General features: G+C 36.8%; 1 protein-coding gene across 2 annotated transcripts in view; it reads right to left on the bottom strand.

Moving 5' to 3' along the window:
• SV2C (synaptic vesicle glycoprotein 2C) overlaps window positions 1–16010 on the bottom strand; it is a 119772-nt gene that overhangs the window by 58756 nt on the left and 45006 nt on the right. For both annotated transcript variants that reach the window (XM_087742235.1, XM_087742237.1), the window contains exon 3: window positions 9307–9487. In XM_087742235.1, coding sequence (XP_087598361.1) covers window positions 9307–9487 — 181 coding nt within the window. The remainder of the gene's footprint in view (window positions 1–9306; window positions 9488–16010) is intronic.

The following is a 16010-nucleotide window of genomic DNA, read 5'->3' as shown; positions in this document are numbered from 1 at the left end:
GGAAAGACCATACCCTATCTTAATGTCATAAAATGTACAGAGATCCCGACCAAAAAGAGCAAAAAAGGCATCTTCTACCTGTCAGCATGAACCAACTATACCATGGAGGGTGCGAGGTTGATACTGCTTTGGCGTTTAAAACTGATCTAGGTGGGCTGATTCATATGCTACATCCTGAAGGTCCTCCAAGGTTACCGAAGAAGCTTTGTCTGTACTGATCAATTTAATAGGGCAACTTTTCTAATGAATAGACCTTTTAGACATGTAAGAGGGATTCTGGAGCCAGCAAACCAAAGTGTTTATTTAAGATACGCAAATAAACAAAAAAAAAATCATCAGCTTCGAAAAAAACAGTTTTTCTGTTTCATCTGATATGATTAAGTTGACATTTCCAGTGAGTACACCAACAGGCTAAGAAAAGCTTAAAATTCCAGATACTATGTTCATATTGATTAAACAGTGAAAATAACTTGTCTACTATCTAAAGGAGAAATAAAGGATGTCTTTTCATCATACAGACAACAGCTGCTATTCAGAGTTGTAGGTCTCTGTTTCATAGCAACCGTGTAGTAAAGTGTGTTGTGCACTTTTTCACACCTTAAACATGTGAATGGAAAACTTACTTCTCAGCTGGTTAAATTCTTCCTTCTGGCCTCATGTAAATGCAGAGTGATACTGCTGGAAGCTTTTAGAATACTGGTACCTAAAAAGCTCTTCATATGTCACTAATGCAAAGCTATTACAATGACTAAAAAGCTATTACGAAAATCTTAGACAGGCTAATCAACAGCTGACTTGGAGGAGAGAGGAAGGAGATAGAGAGGAAGCATCCTGCTGCAGAAGATCATTCTTTTGCTCTTATGCTGAACAATCTCAGGGTAGCAGTAGCCATGCCTCCACCCCCTAAAACTTGCTCCCAAATACAGAGCAAGTGACAGCAGAAATAGAGACCAGGAAGAGCTACAGCTGTTATCACACCAAACAACAATGATGAAACTCCTTAAAAACTATGTGGACCTAGAGAATGTTTTTTAAGAAGCAAAAAAATTTCTGTCTGACTTGCAGAAATTTTAATGTGTGCTTAGTACCACAGCCATTTACTACTATAGAACTGATGTGGTATCTGGTATACTGAACATGGCTAGCAGAAGCATAAACTACCTCTCAAAGACTTGGGCAAGAGAAGATCAGAGCACCTCTGACTTCTTCCATCACTCTCTTTTGACGATCTTTCACATACTTCAGCAGCTATTGCACATTATGAATTAATTCATCGAATGTTCACATTAAAAAAAAAAAACACCATATCACCCAACATCTGCAAGGAAGAATGCACCTTCTATAGTCAAAGAAATTCTAGGCTAGATCCCACCTTCACTTACACTTAAATAAGCCCTTAATAATTCAGTGGCTCCAGTTGAGCCCTTCCATATTTACATGGAAGGAACAGAATTTGATACTCAACATTTTTGTATTGCAAGTTTGAAAACAGACTGCCTCTTTGGTATTCCACCAACATTGTTTGGAATGGATGGTGTCATGCATAGGAGGGAATTCCAAATAAAATCAAAGGCAGAACTGCCACTGATTTTAAAGTAGAAAGACTTCATCTTTTGTTTTACAGGAAATGCAAACACTATTTTCCCACAGGATACAGTATTAGTTGGCTTGATACAGTGGGCTGTTTGCTCTTATTGTGTTTATAAATTATATGGCTCATCCTCATTTGTAGAAAATAATTTGATACATGAAACTACATTCTTCCCTTCACACGTCTGCACGTGTAGATGAAAAGCCTGTGAAAACCATGCTGAATTGAGAAGAATGTTTATTCTAAAAGAAGGATTTTAACTTCTTAAATACAAATGATTCAAGCAAACTGAAGTTTTTATATCTTATTTGTTATTCATGTATGTTATTTCTTCAGTCATCATAGCCAAAGCACTGGACATAAACTTGTTATCCACAGATCACAGAGGGGAGTCCATGCATTACTTCCTAAAGGGTCACAAAAAGTATCTATGAGGTGCGAATATATTGTGAATATGTACAACTTAACTACACAGGGTTTTTATACCTCCACTGGAAAATTGTTTAGAGTCTGAACATTTTTTTAAAAGATTAAAAAAACACTGGTCTAAACCTCTGGCTTGATGATTATGAGTGGTAACTGTCTCCAAAATAACAGATTCTGCAATGAGACACAGTCTAATACCAGCAAGAGACAAAACTTTGTTGAGTTTGGCTCAAGACCATAAAATAAACTCTCTCGCTCTATGAGGATCAGTCTCTGCACCTAAAACAATAGGATGCATTCCTTCAGCCTTGTCTTTTTAACAAATATGTAGGAATTTATGCAACAACAACACTTAATAAACATTCTACTGCATGTAGTGCTCCATATGTGGAGAGAATGGCACAAATGTCAGTCAAGAGAATGACAAATTTCAGTCATGACCTTTTTCAGTTATTTTTCATCTTCTGTAATAAACCCCATGAGAAGCAGGCAGAGCAAGAGCAGATTGCATGATTTTTTTGGTATTTTCACAGAAACATGTAATTCAATTGGAAGGTAATACCAGCTAATCAGCATATTGTTACCTTTTTTGATGCAAAAGATAAGCCAGTTTTGGAGCCTTATGGGTTACTTCTGTATGGAGAAAAAATGAATGACTGAACTTTCTGACCCCAGAAAATCATCCAAACTGAAAGCTATGCTTTTATAATGTTATTCCTGTACACTCTCTGTTCATGTTTGTTCTGTGAAATTATGGGGAGGGGGAAACCAAAAGGAGATTTAAGTGATACACCCTAGCAGAGTAGGATTCAGTGAAACAAAAAATAAGCTAGGGTACATTTGCGGTTTCTTTGTCACGAAGAAAGATGATAAATGTCTGCTAATCTACCTTCAGAGCTGTGATTTTTCACAACAGATTTTGGCAACTGCACAGTGTGACAGCTGGGATGAAAACACTACAGTGAGGCATTCAGGAACCTCTGGCTTCAGATAGAAGCCTTTGTTTACTTGCAGATTCACTAGCCAAAGGGGCTTGAAATGCAAAAACATACAAGGAATAGAGACAATTAGGAAAAAACCTTTACAGAACACTAAATGCACAAGGCAGGATGGTGGTCTTCTGAAATACCTTGTTGTCTTCTCTTTCAAACTTGGACAACATCCCGGCTAAAATTAAAGAGAGTGTCTGTGTGAGATGGCATTTGCAAGTTGCCACCTTGTTATTTGCAATTTGTTAAAAAGTGATAGAGCTCAGAACACAGATTCATTGTTACACTCCTGAGATTTGGAAACAGCCCACCACCCTTCGTCCTTCTCTCCAATTGCATCTACTCTTCCCTCTTCTTATTAACAGTTCTCTACTCTCACTACCATAAGTCTCATTAAAAAACATCTCTGTTGTTTTCCTTTCAGAACTGCCATTGGACTGGCAAAGTATCTAAGAGTGAGCAGCCAGATTGACTGGTTCTACTCGAGAACTGCTGGATAAAGCCCTACAAAACTGCAGCACGCTATAGACTAAGCTTTGCTGATCATTCTACCCATGTTTAAATACAACTGTCTCTTTGGAATATGTATACCAGAGAAGTTGTCTGTCAGGTACACATGTGGCCTGTAGACTATTAACAGCAAGAGAGTCCTTGTGATAAGAACTCATGTGATTATTTACTGAAATCTACAGTACTGACAGTTCTGATGGAAGCTGAACTGATGAGTAAATAATTGACTCCCCAAATTTACTCAACACTATTTAAAAAAAATCCAGTCAAATCTGATGTCAAATCCAAGCATATAATTGCAAAGAACCTGCCTGCACTACTTGTTCAGCTAGATATGTCAGATAAATTGCTTTCAGATCTGCCAGTATTGGTAATCACAAAATTACTGTTTATGAACACTTTCTTTTGCAGATTTTCTTCTTCTTCTTTTTCATTGCTCTTTTCAGGTTTTTACTTCTTTTGACAGTTTTCTGTCATGTAGGCTCTCTATCTTATTTACATGTTTCCCTTGTCTAGTCTTTCTTGCCCTTATATATAATCTTCCTTTCCTCATAAGAATACTGTTCTCTTCTCGTAAGAGTCTTGGGAAAGACCACTTCTCTCCCAGCTATCCCAGGTTTACATCAGTCAACCTCTACCCACAGCTGAAGCTGCAAAGGCTGGATCAAAGCTATTTGGAAAGCTCAGACCTTGCCAGCTGCTGCTTTGGCTTGACTGAGAAGCATATCTACCCTTTTGGCATATGCTATCAGCTTTGAAATTAGTCACCTGCAGAGCTATTCATTAGCTCACAGTGTAAAAACACTGATAAACATGGGTAGGAGACAGCTGGGAGCTGGAGAGGAATTAGAGGCGGCAGGATTACAACCTTTTGAGGGTGAGATGACACAAGGTGTTTCATGAGAAAGAAGTGGAGTGAGTGGGTATGAAGAGGTAAAAGATAAATACAACATGATACTAAATACTGATGACACACAATTATAAAAGCAGCCTCTTGGTCTAGATCTGAGTTCTTGAAGGCAACTGCTTGTGTAGGCCAACCATCTTGTGCTGTGTCCACATGGTCCATATCTCTGCTGGAACATTTTTACAGTTCTTATGCATATGGACTGCTTTCACGTCCTTCCTGTCTTGGTCATTAAGAGAAGGGGGATATACAACACTACACGTAGTGTACAAAAGTGGTGGTAACAGCCAACGTAGGTGGTTTTGCACAGGCAATCATCTCAAAACTGCTAGTTACAAGAAACGTCACCCACAGTTTTGGATTTTTGCTAACTGTTAATTCCTCACAAGAGTGTGAAGAATTTAAGAAAAGATCTAAATAATGAGTTTAGTGCTACTACATTGACACCACCACTCTTTGCTAGATCCCAGTAACCCAGGAAGGAGTACTGCAGGTAGCTTTAGAGATATTTTCTCAGGAAGGGTTAAGAAAGCTGTCCGAAGGCGAGTCTCAGATTTAATGAAGTATAGTCTAAAGTCTTCTGGAAAAGAAACATGATATGATAGTACATCTCAAGAGAGACTCTTATTCACAAGGGGCAACGGGCCGGGAAAAAGCTTCTTAATAGCTTTTAGGTACATATGTTAACCACATCTAAGCTGTATTTCCTAATATTTCTGTGGGTTTGGAGAAGAAATTTGGCCAAACTGGCAATTTTGGCAAATTAAAAGAAATCTCTCTAGTCTGGACATAATGTCTGGTTTGTAAAACAGGACACATTTATTTAGCATTTTTTACTTTGCTGATGAAAAAGAATCAGTTTCATCTGGCAGCAAAAATATCAGGTTGTCTGAAGAATTTCTAAACTGTAGTTCCTCTCAGGATATTCATTTCAGCTAGCATTTTACTGCATGAAAACTTTGATTACTTTTAGAAGGAACATTTGGGCTGGATAAGCATGATACATTTTCCCAAACTGTATCATCTTTGGTTATTTCAAAGCAACCAAAAGGAAATTTGCTGGGATAATATACACAAACATATAGTGCACTTTTAAGCACTTTATTTTAAATTGAGTTGTTGTGCTTTGAAAAACTGCATCTGAAATTACCTAGAAGTATCAAAAATAGCAAACTAAGAGCTTAGATTAAATAAATACAATTTTTTGTAGCAGAGGTTAGATAAAATTCTCTAGCTGAGAATAATACTTCACAGTGGCAGTGGTGAATAGGCAATAACTCCAGTTCCATTCAAGTTAGCAGCAATGTTATGAGTCATGTTCTGGTATTAGAGAAACATTCCTTTGACAATTTCAAAGACGTATCTAACAAGGTGCTTTTTGGTGATAAATCTTTGCACGTTCCCCCAATGGCTAATGATGAATGCAGCTCACAGTTTCTTGTACAGGTCTTTTTGCTTTGTAGAAAGCCATGTCTAAAGCCCTCCTAGACCTTTATCAGGCATTTGGATTCAATTTCGTTTTGATTTTGGATTAATCAATGGAAGAGGAAATGATTTTGCAGACTGTCCAACATTTCTTTATTCTTTTCACTAACTCAAGTCCACCTTTCAGACTTTCATATCCCTCAATGCCCTTTACCCAGCAATATCTTAATATTATTTATACTGTTTTGTATTCCAAATCACTTTTTTGCATATAAAATTTTTACTAGTTTAGGTTTTTCAGATTAAAAAAAAAAATATTAGAAGGGATTTTTTTTTTCCCTGAACAGTTTACTTCTATAAACATATTTTGACTGCAAGAGAATCTGAGAAGAATATATTTTATGATATTTTTTATAAATAAAATCTTCTATCAGGTACTGGCTTTATTTTTCATGCTTCTTCATCTATTTTTACATTATCTATACGACATCTATACACCTACATGATTTTATATCTTTTGATAACTTCTTAATATTTTATTGACTTTTAATTATATGAAGCTGTCCACATAACTCTCTGCCCCTTCAGAAAGCTCTTCCTCAATCTGAGTAACAATACTATTTTGCCTTTAAAACATATAATTCAGTTCTTTGCTTAAAATTATTCCTATTTCATATTTGGGCTCCTTGATTCACAGAAAATTACTGGAACAAAGCCTCCTCCCTTGGTAACAGAGATATATATTCAGCATCTTTCAGTAAGAAAGAGGAACGGGCATCAACTGTCCGAAGACAGGACCTCTAAAATGAGGAGAGGTTATAAAGAGAAATTAAGTTGAATTTCTTTTCCCATCTAACTGACATAACTTCTTTTTCATTCAAGCAAGATGTGGGATGTAGTAAAGAATGCAATAAATGTTCAAGATTTAATTCAAACCCTTTAGGTAAATTTCCTGTCATACTGCAAGAAGATATGGCTTCAAAGCTGGCACAAATATCTGGGAGTTCTTCAGTGAGCAATACCAAAAGGAGTTTGCCTTCTTGCACAGCAGCTGATGCAAAGTATCTGGAAACAGAGACCTGTAAGATGTATGCTCTAACAGTGGGTATATTTTTGCCTTGCTGTTTAAAAGTGAAAAGATTTTACTTTGCTGCCTCTGCAACTGGAATGTTCTAGCCTCTCCCTTCTTTCTTGGTGCTTGGCATATGATGTGTCTGTTGCTGTTACAGCTACATATCCAAAACGAGATCAAAAAAAGGAGGAAAGGCAGATGTGGCACAAATACCATCTTGAATATCACTCTTAAGTGAAAAGTAAGCCTTCTCCAAGAGGAAGTGAGCAGATGAAAAAAGAAGGGCTCCAAACATGCAAAGTCTGGTGGAAAAACTGCATCACCACAGGCAAACAGTGAGAACAGGAAAAGGATGAGCTTTCCCTCATCTTGAGAGTATGAAGCCCAGATTCAGTTCTAGAAACCTCATGGCTTTTATGATGCAACTCTGATACCAGCTGAAGCAGGTTATCCTGGGGAGAAATCTGGTCTTTGAAGAAAACAGCAAATGCAAGCCAGTCATGAATCTTTCTTTGCAGTAGCTGGTATGAGGAATGACGCTGCAGCTCATGCTGTCTTGGTTTTTTGTTGTTGTTGTTTTTTGTTTGTCTGGTTTTTGGGGGGAGTTAAAATGTAGTACATGGTGGCAAATTATCTATCATCTATTCATGCAGCTCTCAAAAGAGGAGGTAGAAGGACTTTGGACACAGTGCGGACTCACACAGAGGTATAAGATACAGATATGAAGGGCCTGCTCCTTCAAAGACCGTTAATCATAAGCTGGGTACAAAATAGAACATGCTTCCCAATCCAGGACATAGATCAATCATGAGTAAAGCTGCAGGCACTGTACATTACTGGAAAAGCTACTGCTACAGTTGAGGAGGAGACCCTGCAAGCAAGTTTGGCATGAGGCATGACAAATACATCTTTTGCTGTATGCCCCATGAAGGACAACCTGGATGAAAGCCAACAGTGTCACAAGCCTGTCTGCCAAAAGACAAACCTTTGTGGCACAAGGGTCCAGTACTTCCCTCACAAACTGGGCAGGCTATGCAGGCATACAACAAGCTTCTGAACTTTGACAGGATCATGGAAGAGTGAAAGTATCGTGCAACATGATCAATGTTTCTCTATGAAGAGACAAAACATACCACCTGGAACTGGCAGTGACCTATGATATGAAAAACATGTAAAAAAGCTGGATGGGATTTTTTGCTTTGTTTTTCTAAGTTTTTGTTTTGGTTTTTTTTTTAAGAATTATAACAGTTGCCATTTCCTCTTGATCTCTTTTAGAGTCATATCTGACAATTTGGTGACAGACTAAGGAGATTCTTCTAGCAAGAGGACTCCTCACATCTCCTTCCTCTCTCCCATTGCCCTTCCATCCCCATTCCTAAATCGGTTTAATAGTACTTAGTGCTACAGCAATTTCTTTTTTGGTATAGGTGTCTAGCCCTACCCTACTTCAGATCAGTTCAAGGCGTTTCTAAAACCACAAACATCACACAACAGTGTTAGTGCACTAAGGCTACATAAACTACAGCCAACAAACCATACAAGCAGTGGACTTCATGTGCATGGCTTTATGACACAGCATACTGTGCTCTCCCCATCTCCTGCCTGTTCAGCATCCTAAAGATTGATAGTGGCCTGAAATGGAATTGTAATCGGGAGTTTTGATCTGAATCAAGCAATTACCAGAAGTGCTAAACTAACTGCTTTGCAGAACTGAGCTCTTGATTATCCAAGGGTGCAGTAAAAGCAGAAGCTTTCTCACAGTAATTTACTTGTGTATCTCAATCTCTGCTCATGCAAGTTTAAAATGATAAACTTAATTGACCATTACCAATATCTCAAACTTTTCCAACACATGAGAAGTTATTTAAGTAAAAAGAAAAGTAAAGCAAACACAGGGCCACAAACACCATTATTCTGGAGAAAGCAATAAGATTTGGCACACTCTAAGGGACTTGTTTTAAATTTGACAGTCTTGACTGCAGTGGTATTGTAAACAATATTATGCACACAAAGACATTAGAAACTTTACAAATATTACTGAAATCTTACAGTACACCTGTGAGGAGAGTATTGTTTTGCTGACTGAACAAGCAATACATAGAGAAGCTGAGGCATAAAAGAGTTAAGCAAGTTGATTAAGTTCACAAAGCAAGTCTGTTGCAAAATAAGAACAGAACTCAATCTCACAATTTGCAGTCTGTGTCTTTCCCGTAAAATCATTATTCTTCCCCTTCAGGTTGTTATTTAGGAGTGTAGTAGCTACCTTGTTTAATTCTCTCGACCCTGACACAGACTATATTTCTACATTATATAATGTGCTTTCGCAAACAGGAAAGTTTTGTTAACACACAGAATTGTGGAAATGAACAAAACCAGAGGAGCTTACCCAAATCCAGAAAACAAGCGACAGAAGAGGAAGAAGCCATAGCCCTGGACAAATGATGAAAGGAAGGCAAAGAATCCATTGACAGACATGCATATCAGGAGTGACTGCCTCCTTCCCACCTTGTCTGCCAAGCCTCCCCAGAAGAATGCCCCCACCATCATCCCAAGGTACACTATGCTACCTGCAATACACAAAAAAAAAAAAAAGATGTTGTTTTGTGAGCTGCATAACTGACCACAATTGACCACACCAAAAACAGTTGAACTTCTATATTTCCAAAACAAACAGTATAGAGATTAATTTCTCCTTACTCAGTGAATAGAAATTATATGCATAGCTTTGCAAATGTACCTAGGGAGAACAGATTTCCTACTGTGTCTTTGTCATCTGTTACCAGACATAGTGAAGCTTAATATAATTATTAAACAGGGTGCCTCTAGCTAAAACAATTGAAATGCAGACAAATAAGACTGAATGGGAGAAAGAATGCCACTATTTCTACAGTAATAAACTGCATTCATGTTAAATACTGCAAAAATTGTAACTTTCCCTACAAAAAGAAATTGTCTGAACATTTCTAGAATATAAGTGGTCCTGTAGGGGATTAATCACTGGGAGTGAGATGTGCTAACTCTAAAGGAAACTGATTATGAAACAGACACTTTCCATTTGAGATCTATAGAATCAAAGATGTCATGCTTGATTGTTTTTCCACCCCCTCCTACTTCAGTGTACTGCTTTATTTAAAAAGGCACTGTCCTGTATACAGAAAAGCACTGGAATGTTTTGGGTTGGTTTTTTTTTCAAAGAATTTTGAATGTTACAGTTTAGCTATATACATTAAAATGAGATAGGGAAGAACTATTTTGGGGTGATTTTTTTTAATGTTAATGATGTTTTCACCATGAAGTACTTTCCACAGAAAGATAAGTTGACGTATTTAACACTTTGACAATTCACATCTTAGCATATTTTACATTATCTACTTTCCAGGGACAAACCTTCTGTGGGACATTTGACAAAGATGCACAACACATTGAGCAGACTGTCAGAAGAAAAAGTAGTTCCCAAGCTTTGGACAGAACCAATCAGATTTGTATTTTGTTTGATATTTATATTATTCTTTTTCCACCTACCTTCTTATTGAAATTCCCAGATTTCGTTTTATTTACATAGCAGTTGCTACCATCTTACATGTCTACTACAGATTTTAAATTTAAAGTAGCTGGAAGCAGCTAATATACTAGCAGACCTTGTCCTGTGTCTCTTTTCAATCACCCACAAGAACAGACAAATTCCCCAGCAACTCTGCTGGACTTTAATTGCTGTTGTGTAAAATTCTGGTCTCCAAAAGAATCACCTCTGTCCTGCAAAAGGTAGGTGGAAGGGAAAGAAAGCTGAACAAAATACTTAAAAGACCTTAGCTTGGTTAACTGCATATTAACGTAGAGGTCGTTCATCAGTATTTCCATGCTTGGAATTCCAGACGTTAACATCTGCAGTGCTGATGTCTGCAGGGTCTCGTGCACCCCAAAATGTCCCTGTTCCCCCTCATGTTTTGTATAAGTAGTTTCCGCTCCTGCTTCCTTTTGAGACGTTATTTTAAAACATTTGATAGAACACATATTATGTTAAATGTATATTAGCAAGGTAGTTATGTTTTGGTTAGGTGTGTATGCTGTTTTTATCAATGCCCTTTGCCATTGATCATGACCAATACTAGCAAATCAGTCTTTTCTGCAGCTGCCTTTTTAGCCAACATAAAACAGGAATAGGATATTTCTAGACTGACTGTCTTCTCCATGAGTCACTCAGGACAGGATGACAGATCCATTGCTGCTCATCACAGGAGCATTAACTATCTCTTTACCTAAGCAAGACCAACAAGCTCCTTAAGAACAACAGTTAAATGTCTTCTCAAAACACCTTTTGTCAATGGACATTTTCTAGCTGTTACTGGGATCTTAGTCTTTCATCAAACGATATTAATGAGAATGTAGGTAAATCCAGAATTTGTAGAACTCCTAAGATATCTTTGTTCTGTTTCCTCTTAGCCCAGGAAGAATACAGACACTACAAGACTATATTTTTGATTTAGAGGTGTTTAGCAACAGACCTTTATCAGATAGCTCCTCCATTCTGATCAGCAATTTTTATTCCAATGATTGAGAATTTCCTGAGAATGCACACACAGCTCATACATTTTCTGGTCCTAAAGAGACAAAGCTTAGCGAGTGGCTTAGCATAGTTGCACAACTGCTTTAAGATTTCTCCTGTGGAGAAGGTGTGTGTGTATATATATATATATATATATGCATTTTATGCAAATAGTCTTAATTTTAGCAAGTAACTACGTTCCTTGTGATGCACAGAAATATCAAAACACTATGAATGATGAAAGAAAAAAGTGTCCAAGTCTTGAGAGTTTAAAAACGTTAACCTTTCTTTTTGATGACAAGTCTTTTGGTCATTGTACTACACTTTGGTCTCTCTTATACACAAGTAATTCTCCTGAAGAGCATTCAAAAATGTTGCTAAAAATAATATTCTCCTCCTATCAATAAACTGCTATAAATAAGCTGCTCTCTGAGCTGCACAACTAGCTTATTCTTTCTCATTATTTCAACCTTGAATTTTTTCCTAATTGCCTTGCAGATGCTGCACAATCCCTCTCCCCCACCGAATATCTGTATCCCTTCCATCCTGAACCTACTGCAGCTACCAGTGATACCTGCTTCAGTGTATTTTCCTGTCTTTCTTCTTTTTCATAATTTCTGTCTCTCTTTATACAGAACATAACCCTGCCTGCAGCCCATAAAGGAAGTCCCCTTCCTTTCAACTTTTAAATCATTCCTTAAGACCCTTCCCCCTGCAGCAATATTCACAATAAGCCATAAAAGTGACAAATGGCAAAGGAGAACTCTAACTATGAACAGTTAAAATAGCTGAACAACCACCTAAAGAATGCAAGTAACCAATGACACCAGTTATCATTTTACCCTTCATCACCCCTTCCTTTCCAACCTTTGTAGCTCTTGTTTGTTATGTCATGCCACTGGTCAGAACATAAATCCCATGAAGAAAGCACTATAATTTTTTGTACACCTTTCATAAATTGCATATTACATTTTGCACGAATTTATATGTGTAAAAATTAAATATTGTGTTGTTGGTCAGACCTTGCTCCCTTCTCTCATTACGTTTAAACACTGGTCATCGAAACAATAATTGTATGGGTGTACATATATGTATATAGATTTTAATCTAGCATGTTACCCTGAGGGTGGTACTTCGTTTTTGAGCAGCTACTACCGATCACAAAACTGGCTGCTTTTCTTTTTGTTTTTGCTACAGCACATGTGTGCCTCTAAAGAAGTTAGCTTATACAGCACAAGGCACACACTTATTTGGCATCCAGCATGACCCTAGAAATATATTTTTTTAAATTAAAGTTTATTTTAAAATACAAAGACTACCAATGATATCTCTAACATATGTCTTTGATTTTCCCCACAAAGTAATGTGTAATCTCCAAACTTGTCATTTGGTGGGAAGGTACTCAGAAGAGGCAAGTGGCAGCTGAAAAGAAACCCACATCATGCTAAAATGAATATTCTCTTCTATTGTCAAGTTTTAACAACCTGTATTTTCACTCCACAGCAGAAATTCTACATACTTCAATGATTTTCCCCGTTGTACAAATGTACAAAATACACACTTGCATCCTCTTCTGATGAGGGACCCGAGTCTGGAATTGGTTTACACCATGAACACACTTTGGCTACCAGGTTGCTAGATATTTTTTAAACGGGTGTGCACACAGCATCTTTCAGGTTGCTACCAACAGCTTAACCTTACAAAGCAGCCAACCAGGAACTCCCTCAATATCCAAACAATAGTTATGGGCAATTTAAGCAATGGGATAAGAATACATGCATGATCAGCCACTAAGGTTCAGTTAAACAGTATTTTACTCCTTGTGCTGCCATACCTTCATTACTTGCCACTGTCTATTGCAATCCATAGCCTGGTATCTAAATGATAGCCAAACCCTTCTGAGAAATCAGTCTGTAAGTATACAGTTCCCTGGGAGAAAATAAAGCAACGAAAGTAAGTCAGACTTCTTTGCAACAGAGACACTCAAGCTATGGGACTCACTCATGCTCGTCTTTTGCTTTAACAGGCCTATTATAAAGTAGATATAAAACTAGCCTGAAGTTGTGTTTTTCTGTTGTGTTGTTCAGGTCATTTGTCTGAGTGAGGAATGCATTTTATAAAACTGGAAAAAGTACTCTCATTTTAAAAAAGACTCTAAAAATAAGATTAAAATATTATTTATATTTTGGAAAACAAGATTATAAATGTGGTCCTAAGACAGCTCCAAGAAGAGAAAAACTCCTTTCATAAGAACTATACTGTACTTTAATCAGTGTTTTATTTACTTGTACTAGGATTTTCCCATATGCTATTGTTTAGAATATAACAATTCATACCAAAGAACTCCAATGCCTATAAGTAGCATAGTGAGTAAGAATATCCAGATTTATCTTTGTTTTAACCCTGATAAACAGAGTTTAAAGATGCTAATCTTTCAGAACTATACTTTATTATAATCTGTTCTTAGTTTCTTTGATCAGAAAAGACTTTGAAAGCAATCACAACCCATGCAGCAACTAACTTCAGTCAAACATAATGTCTAATTAACTGTTTATAGTAGGAGGTAATTAAAGCAAACACTTTTCCATTAAGATGCCAAATATAAGAAAACAGTAATAACTCCAGAATTGGCAGAATTCCATTTTCTAAAACCACTGTTTTTGGATGTCTAAAACCATCTGTGTAGTCAGAACATTGAATCTTCAGTTCTTTTTTGTTATATTATGCCATTCACCTCCTCAGAGGTACTAACACTCCAACATTCTTGCAAAAAGAACTGCCACAAACTAATATTCCACTGTGACAACTACTTCTTTTCTGTAAACACTGCTTGAAGCGGTGGAACAATGAGCTCTATATTTATGGAATGGTAAATTCTTAAGGTGTAGATCTAAGTGGTTAGGAGAGTAAAACATTGATTGTTCAGCCATCTGAAAAAGTTGATGGGTAGTGTTTTCCAAAAAATGTTTGAGCCAGCCACCATATTAACTAAAATTAAAATTTTGCCTGAGTCTTTGCAAGTTCAAGACTTCTCAAGCCATGGATTTCCTTTATCTAAATGCTAGCTGTTTCCCACAGCAATCATTTTGTGTCTTAACTTCAGATGTTAAATGATTGCTCTTACCTAATAATATGCAATATATGCAAATCCCCAAGTGCCACAGCATATCAGGCTCTTTTTCTATTACTACTCTTCAGACTAATCCACCCCTCCTGTGTTCCCTTTCAGGACAGCTGCAGATAGGCTTCAATCTGCAATTTCATACTCGCTAGTGCAGATGTTTAATTACACATTCGTTTTGAAGTTTTTGCTCTTCTGCTTGATATATATATTTACAAACAGGCAAGTTTTACTTACTATTACATTATTAGAACTGTTTTTAGCAATCATGGTAATAGGGTTTATCTGTTTAAATACATGAAAGGTATAAACCTATTTTTAAATGAGTCCTGAAGCTCTTCAGTCTCAATGTAAAAGTTTGTACAGTGTGTATCACACTGCTGTGATTCTTGGACCTTTGAGTCTGACTTGCAGCTGAGTAGCCTGTATGCTTAGTTCTCTAATAGTAATAATTCCAAAGTGACAAGTCTTCCCATGACAGACCATTTAGCTTTGGTATATTTTTTTAGCTGCTTAGTGCACAAGACATTCTGGATCTCCTTCACAGTCAGTAAAAAAGGACAACTTTATAATAACTAAAGAAATATATAAATTCACACTCGTTGAGATGAAGGAAGATAACTGAATCTCAGTGAGATCAGTGAAAAAAGACACAACCTGGTCTCCCTTTTTGAAACATGCTGAGCAATACAGAAACGCTAATGTTTTCATGAAGGGAAGAAACTAAAAAATGTTTCAATCCAAAATAAGTTTTAAAAAATTTTATTAATTTTTAAAAGTCTGTTTCTCTAATATTTATATAGGAAAACAACTAAGGGAAATGCTCTGATGTAAAGGCTATCAAAAATACATAGCATATGATTCATAGCTCAAATCAATCAAATAAAAACCATACAATAAATAGTCCCTCTGCTCCATCAACAGAAAAAAGAAAACAAGCATGTCCTTATACCACTTTCAAACATACTCACAAAATATCTGATGACGTTCAATCTGATATCAATCCAGAAACTTCACATAAATAGAAATCAAATGAACTGTATCTGGTTCTCAGACAAAATGATCCTATTCTCAGACAATACTGATGAACTGCAATATTTGATAGAGAAACTCAAGCATGAAAGTCAGCAAAATGGAATTGAAAGCAAAGCTGAGGAAAAGCAAGATCATATTCAGTTGACCAGTGTAGATAGAAAAATGAAAGAGCAAGTAACTCAACAGTTCTACATGCAAACCTATTTATGACCTTTAAGATAGTATGGGAAAAAGCATCATCAGCAACACAAGCAACTCAAACAATACAGGTTTGTAATAGTATGACAGACATAATTTGATGATTGATTTAATCAAAGGAAAACTGTCCTGAGGTAGCGAACTACTGTACTTCTAAACAGAAGGCTCACAAATACAAAACAAAGATAGAGCC

The sequence above is a fragment of the Nipponia nippon genome, unplaced genomic scaffold (genome assembly GCF_047370975.1).
Source record: "Nipponia nippon isolate SJK-2023a ecotype South Korea unplaced genomic scaffold, ASM4737097v1 scaffold_8, whole genome shotgun sequence".
Taxonomy (NCBI): Eukaryota; Metazoa; Chordata; class Aves; order Pelecaniformes; family Threskiornithidae; genus Nipponia; species Nipponia nippon.
This window is presented reverse-complemented; position numbering and strand designations above follow the sequence as displayed.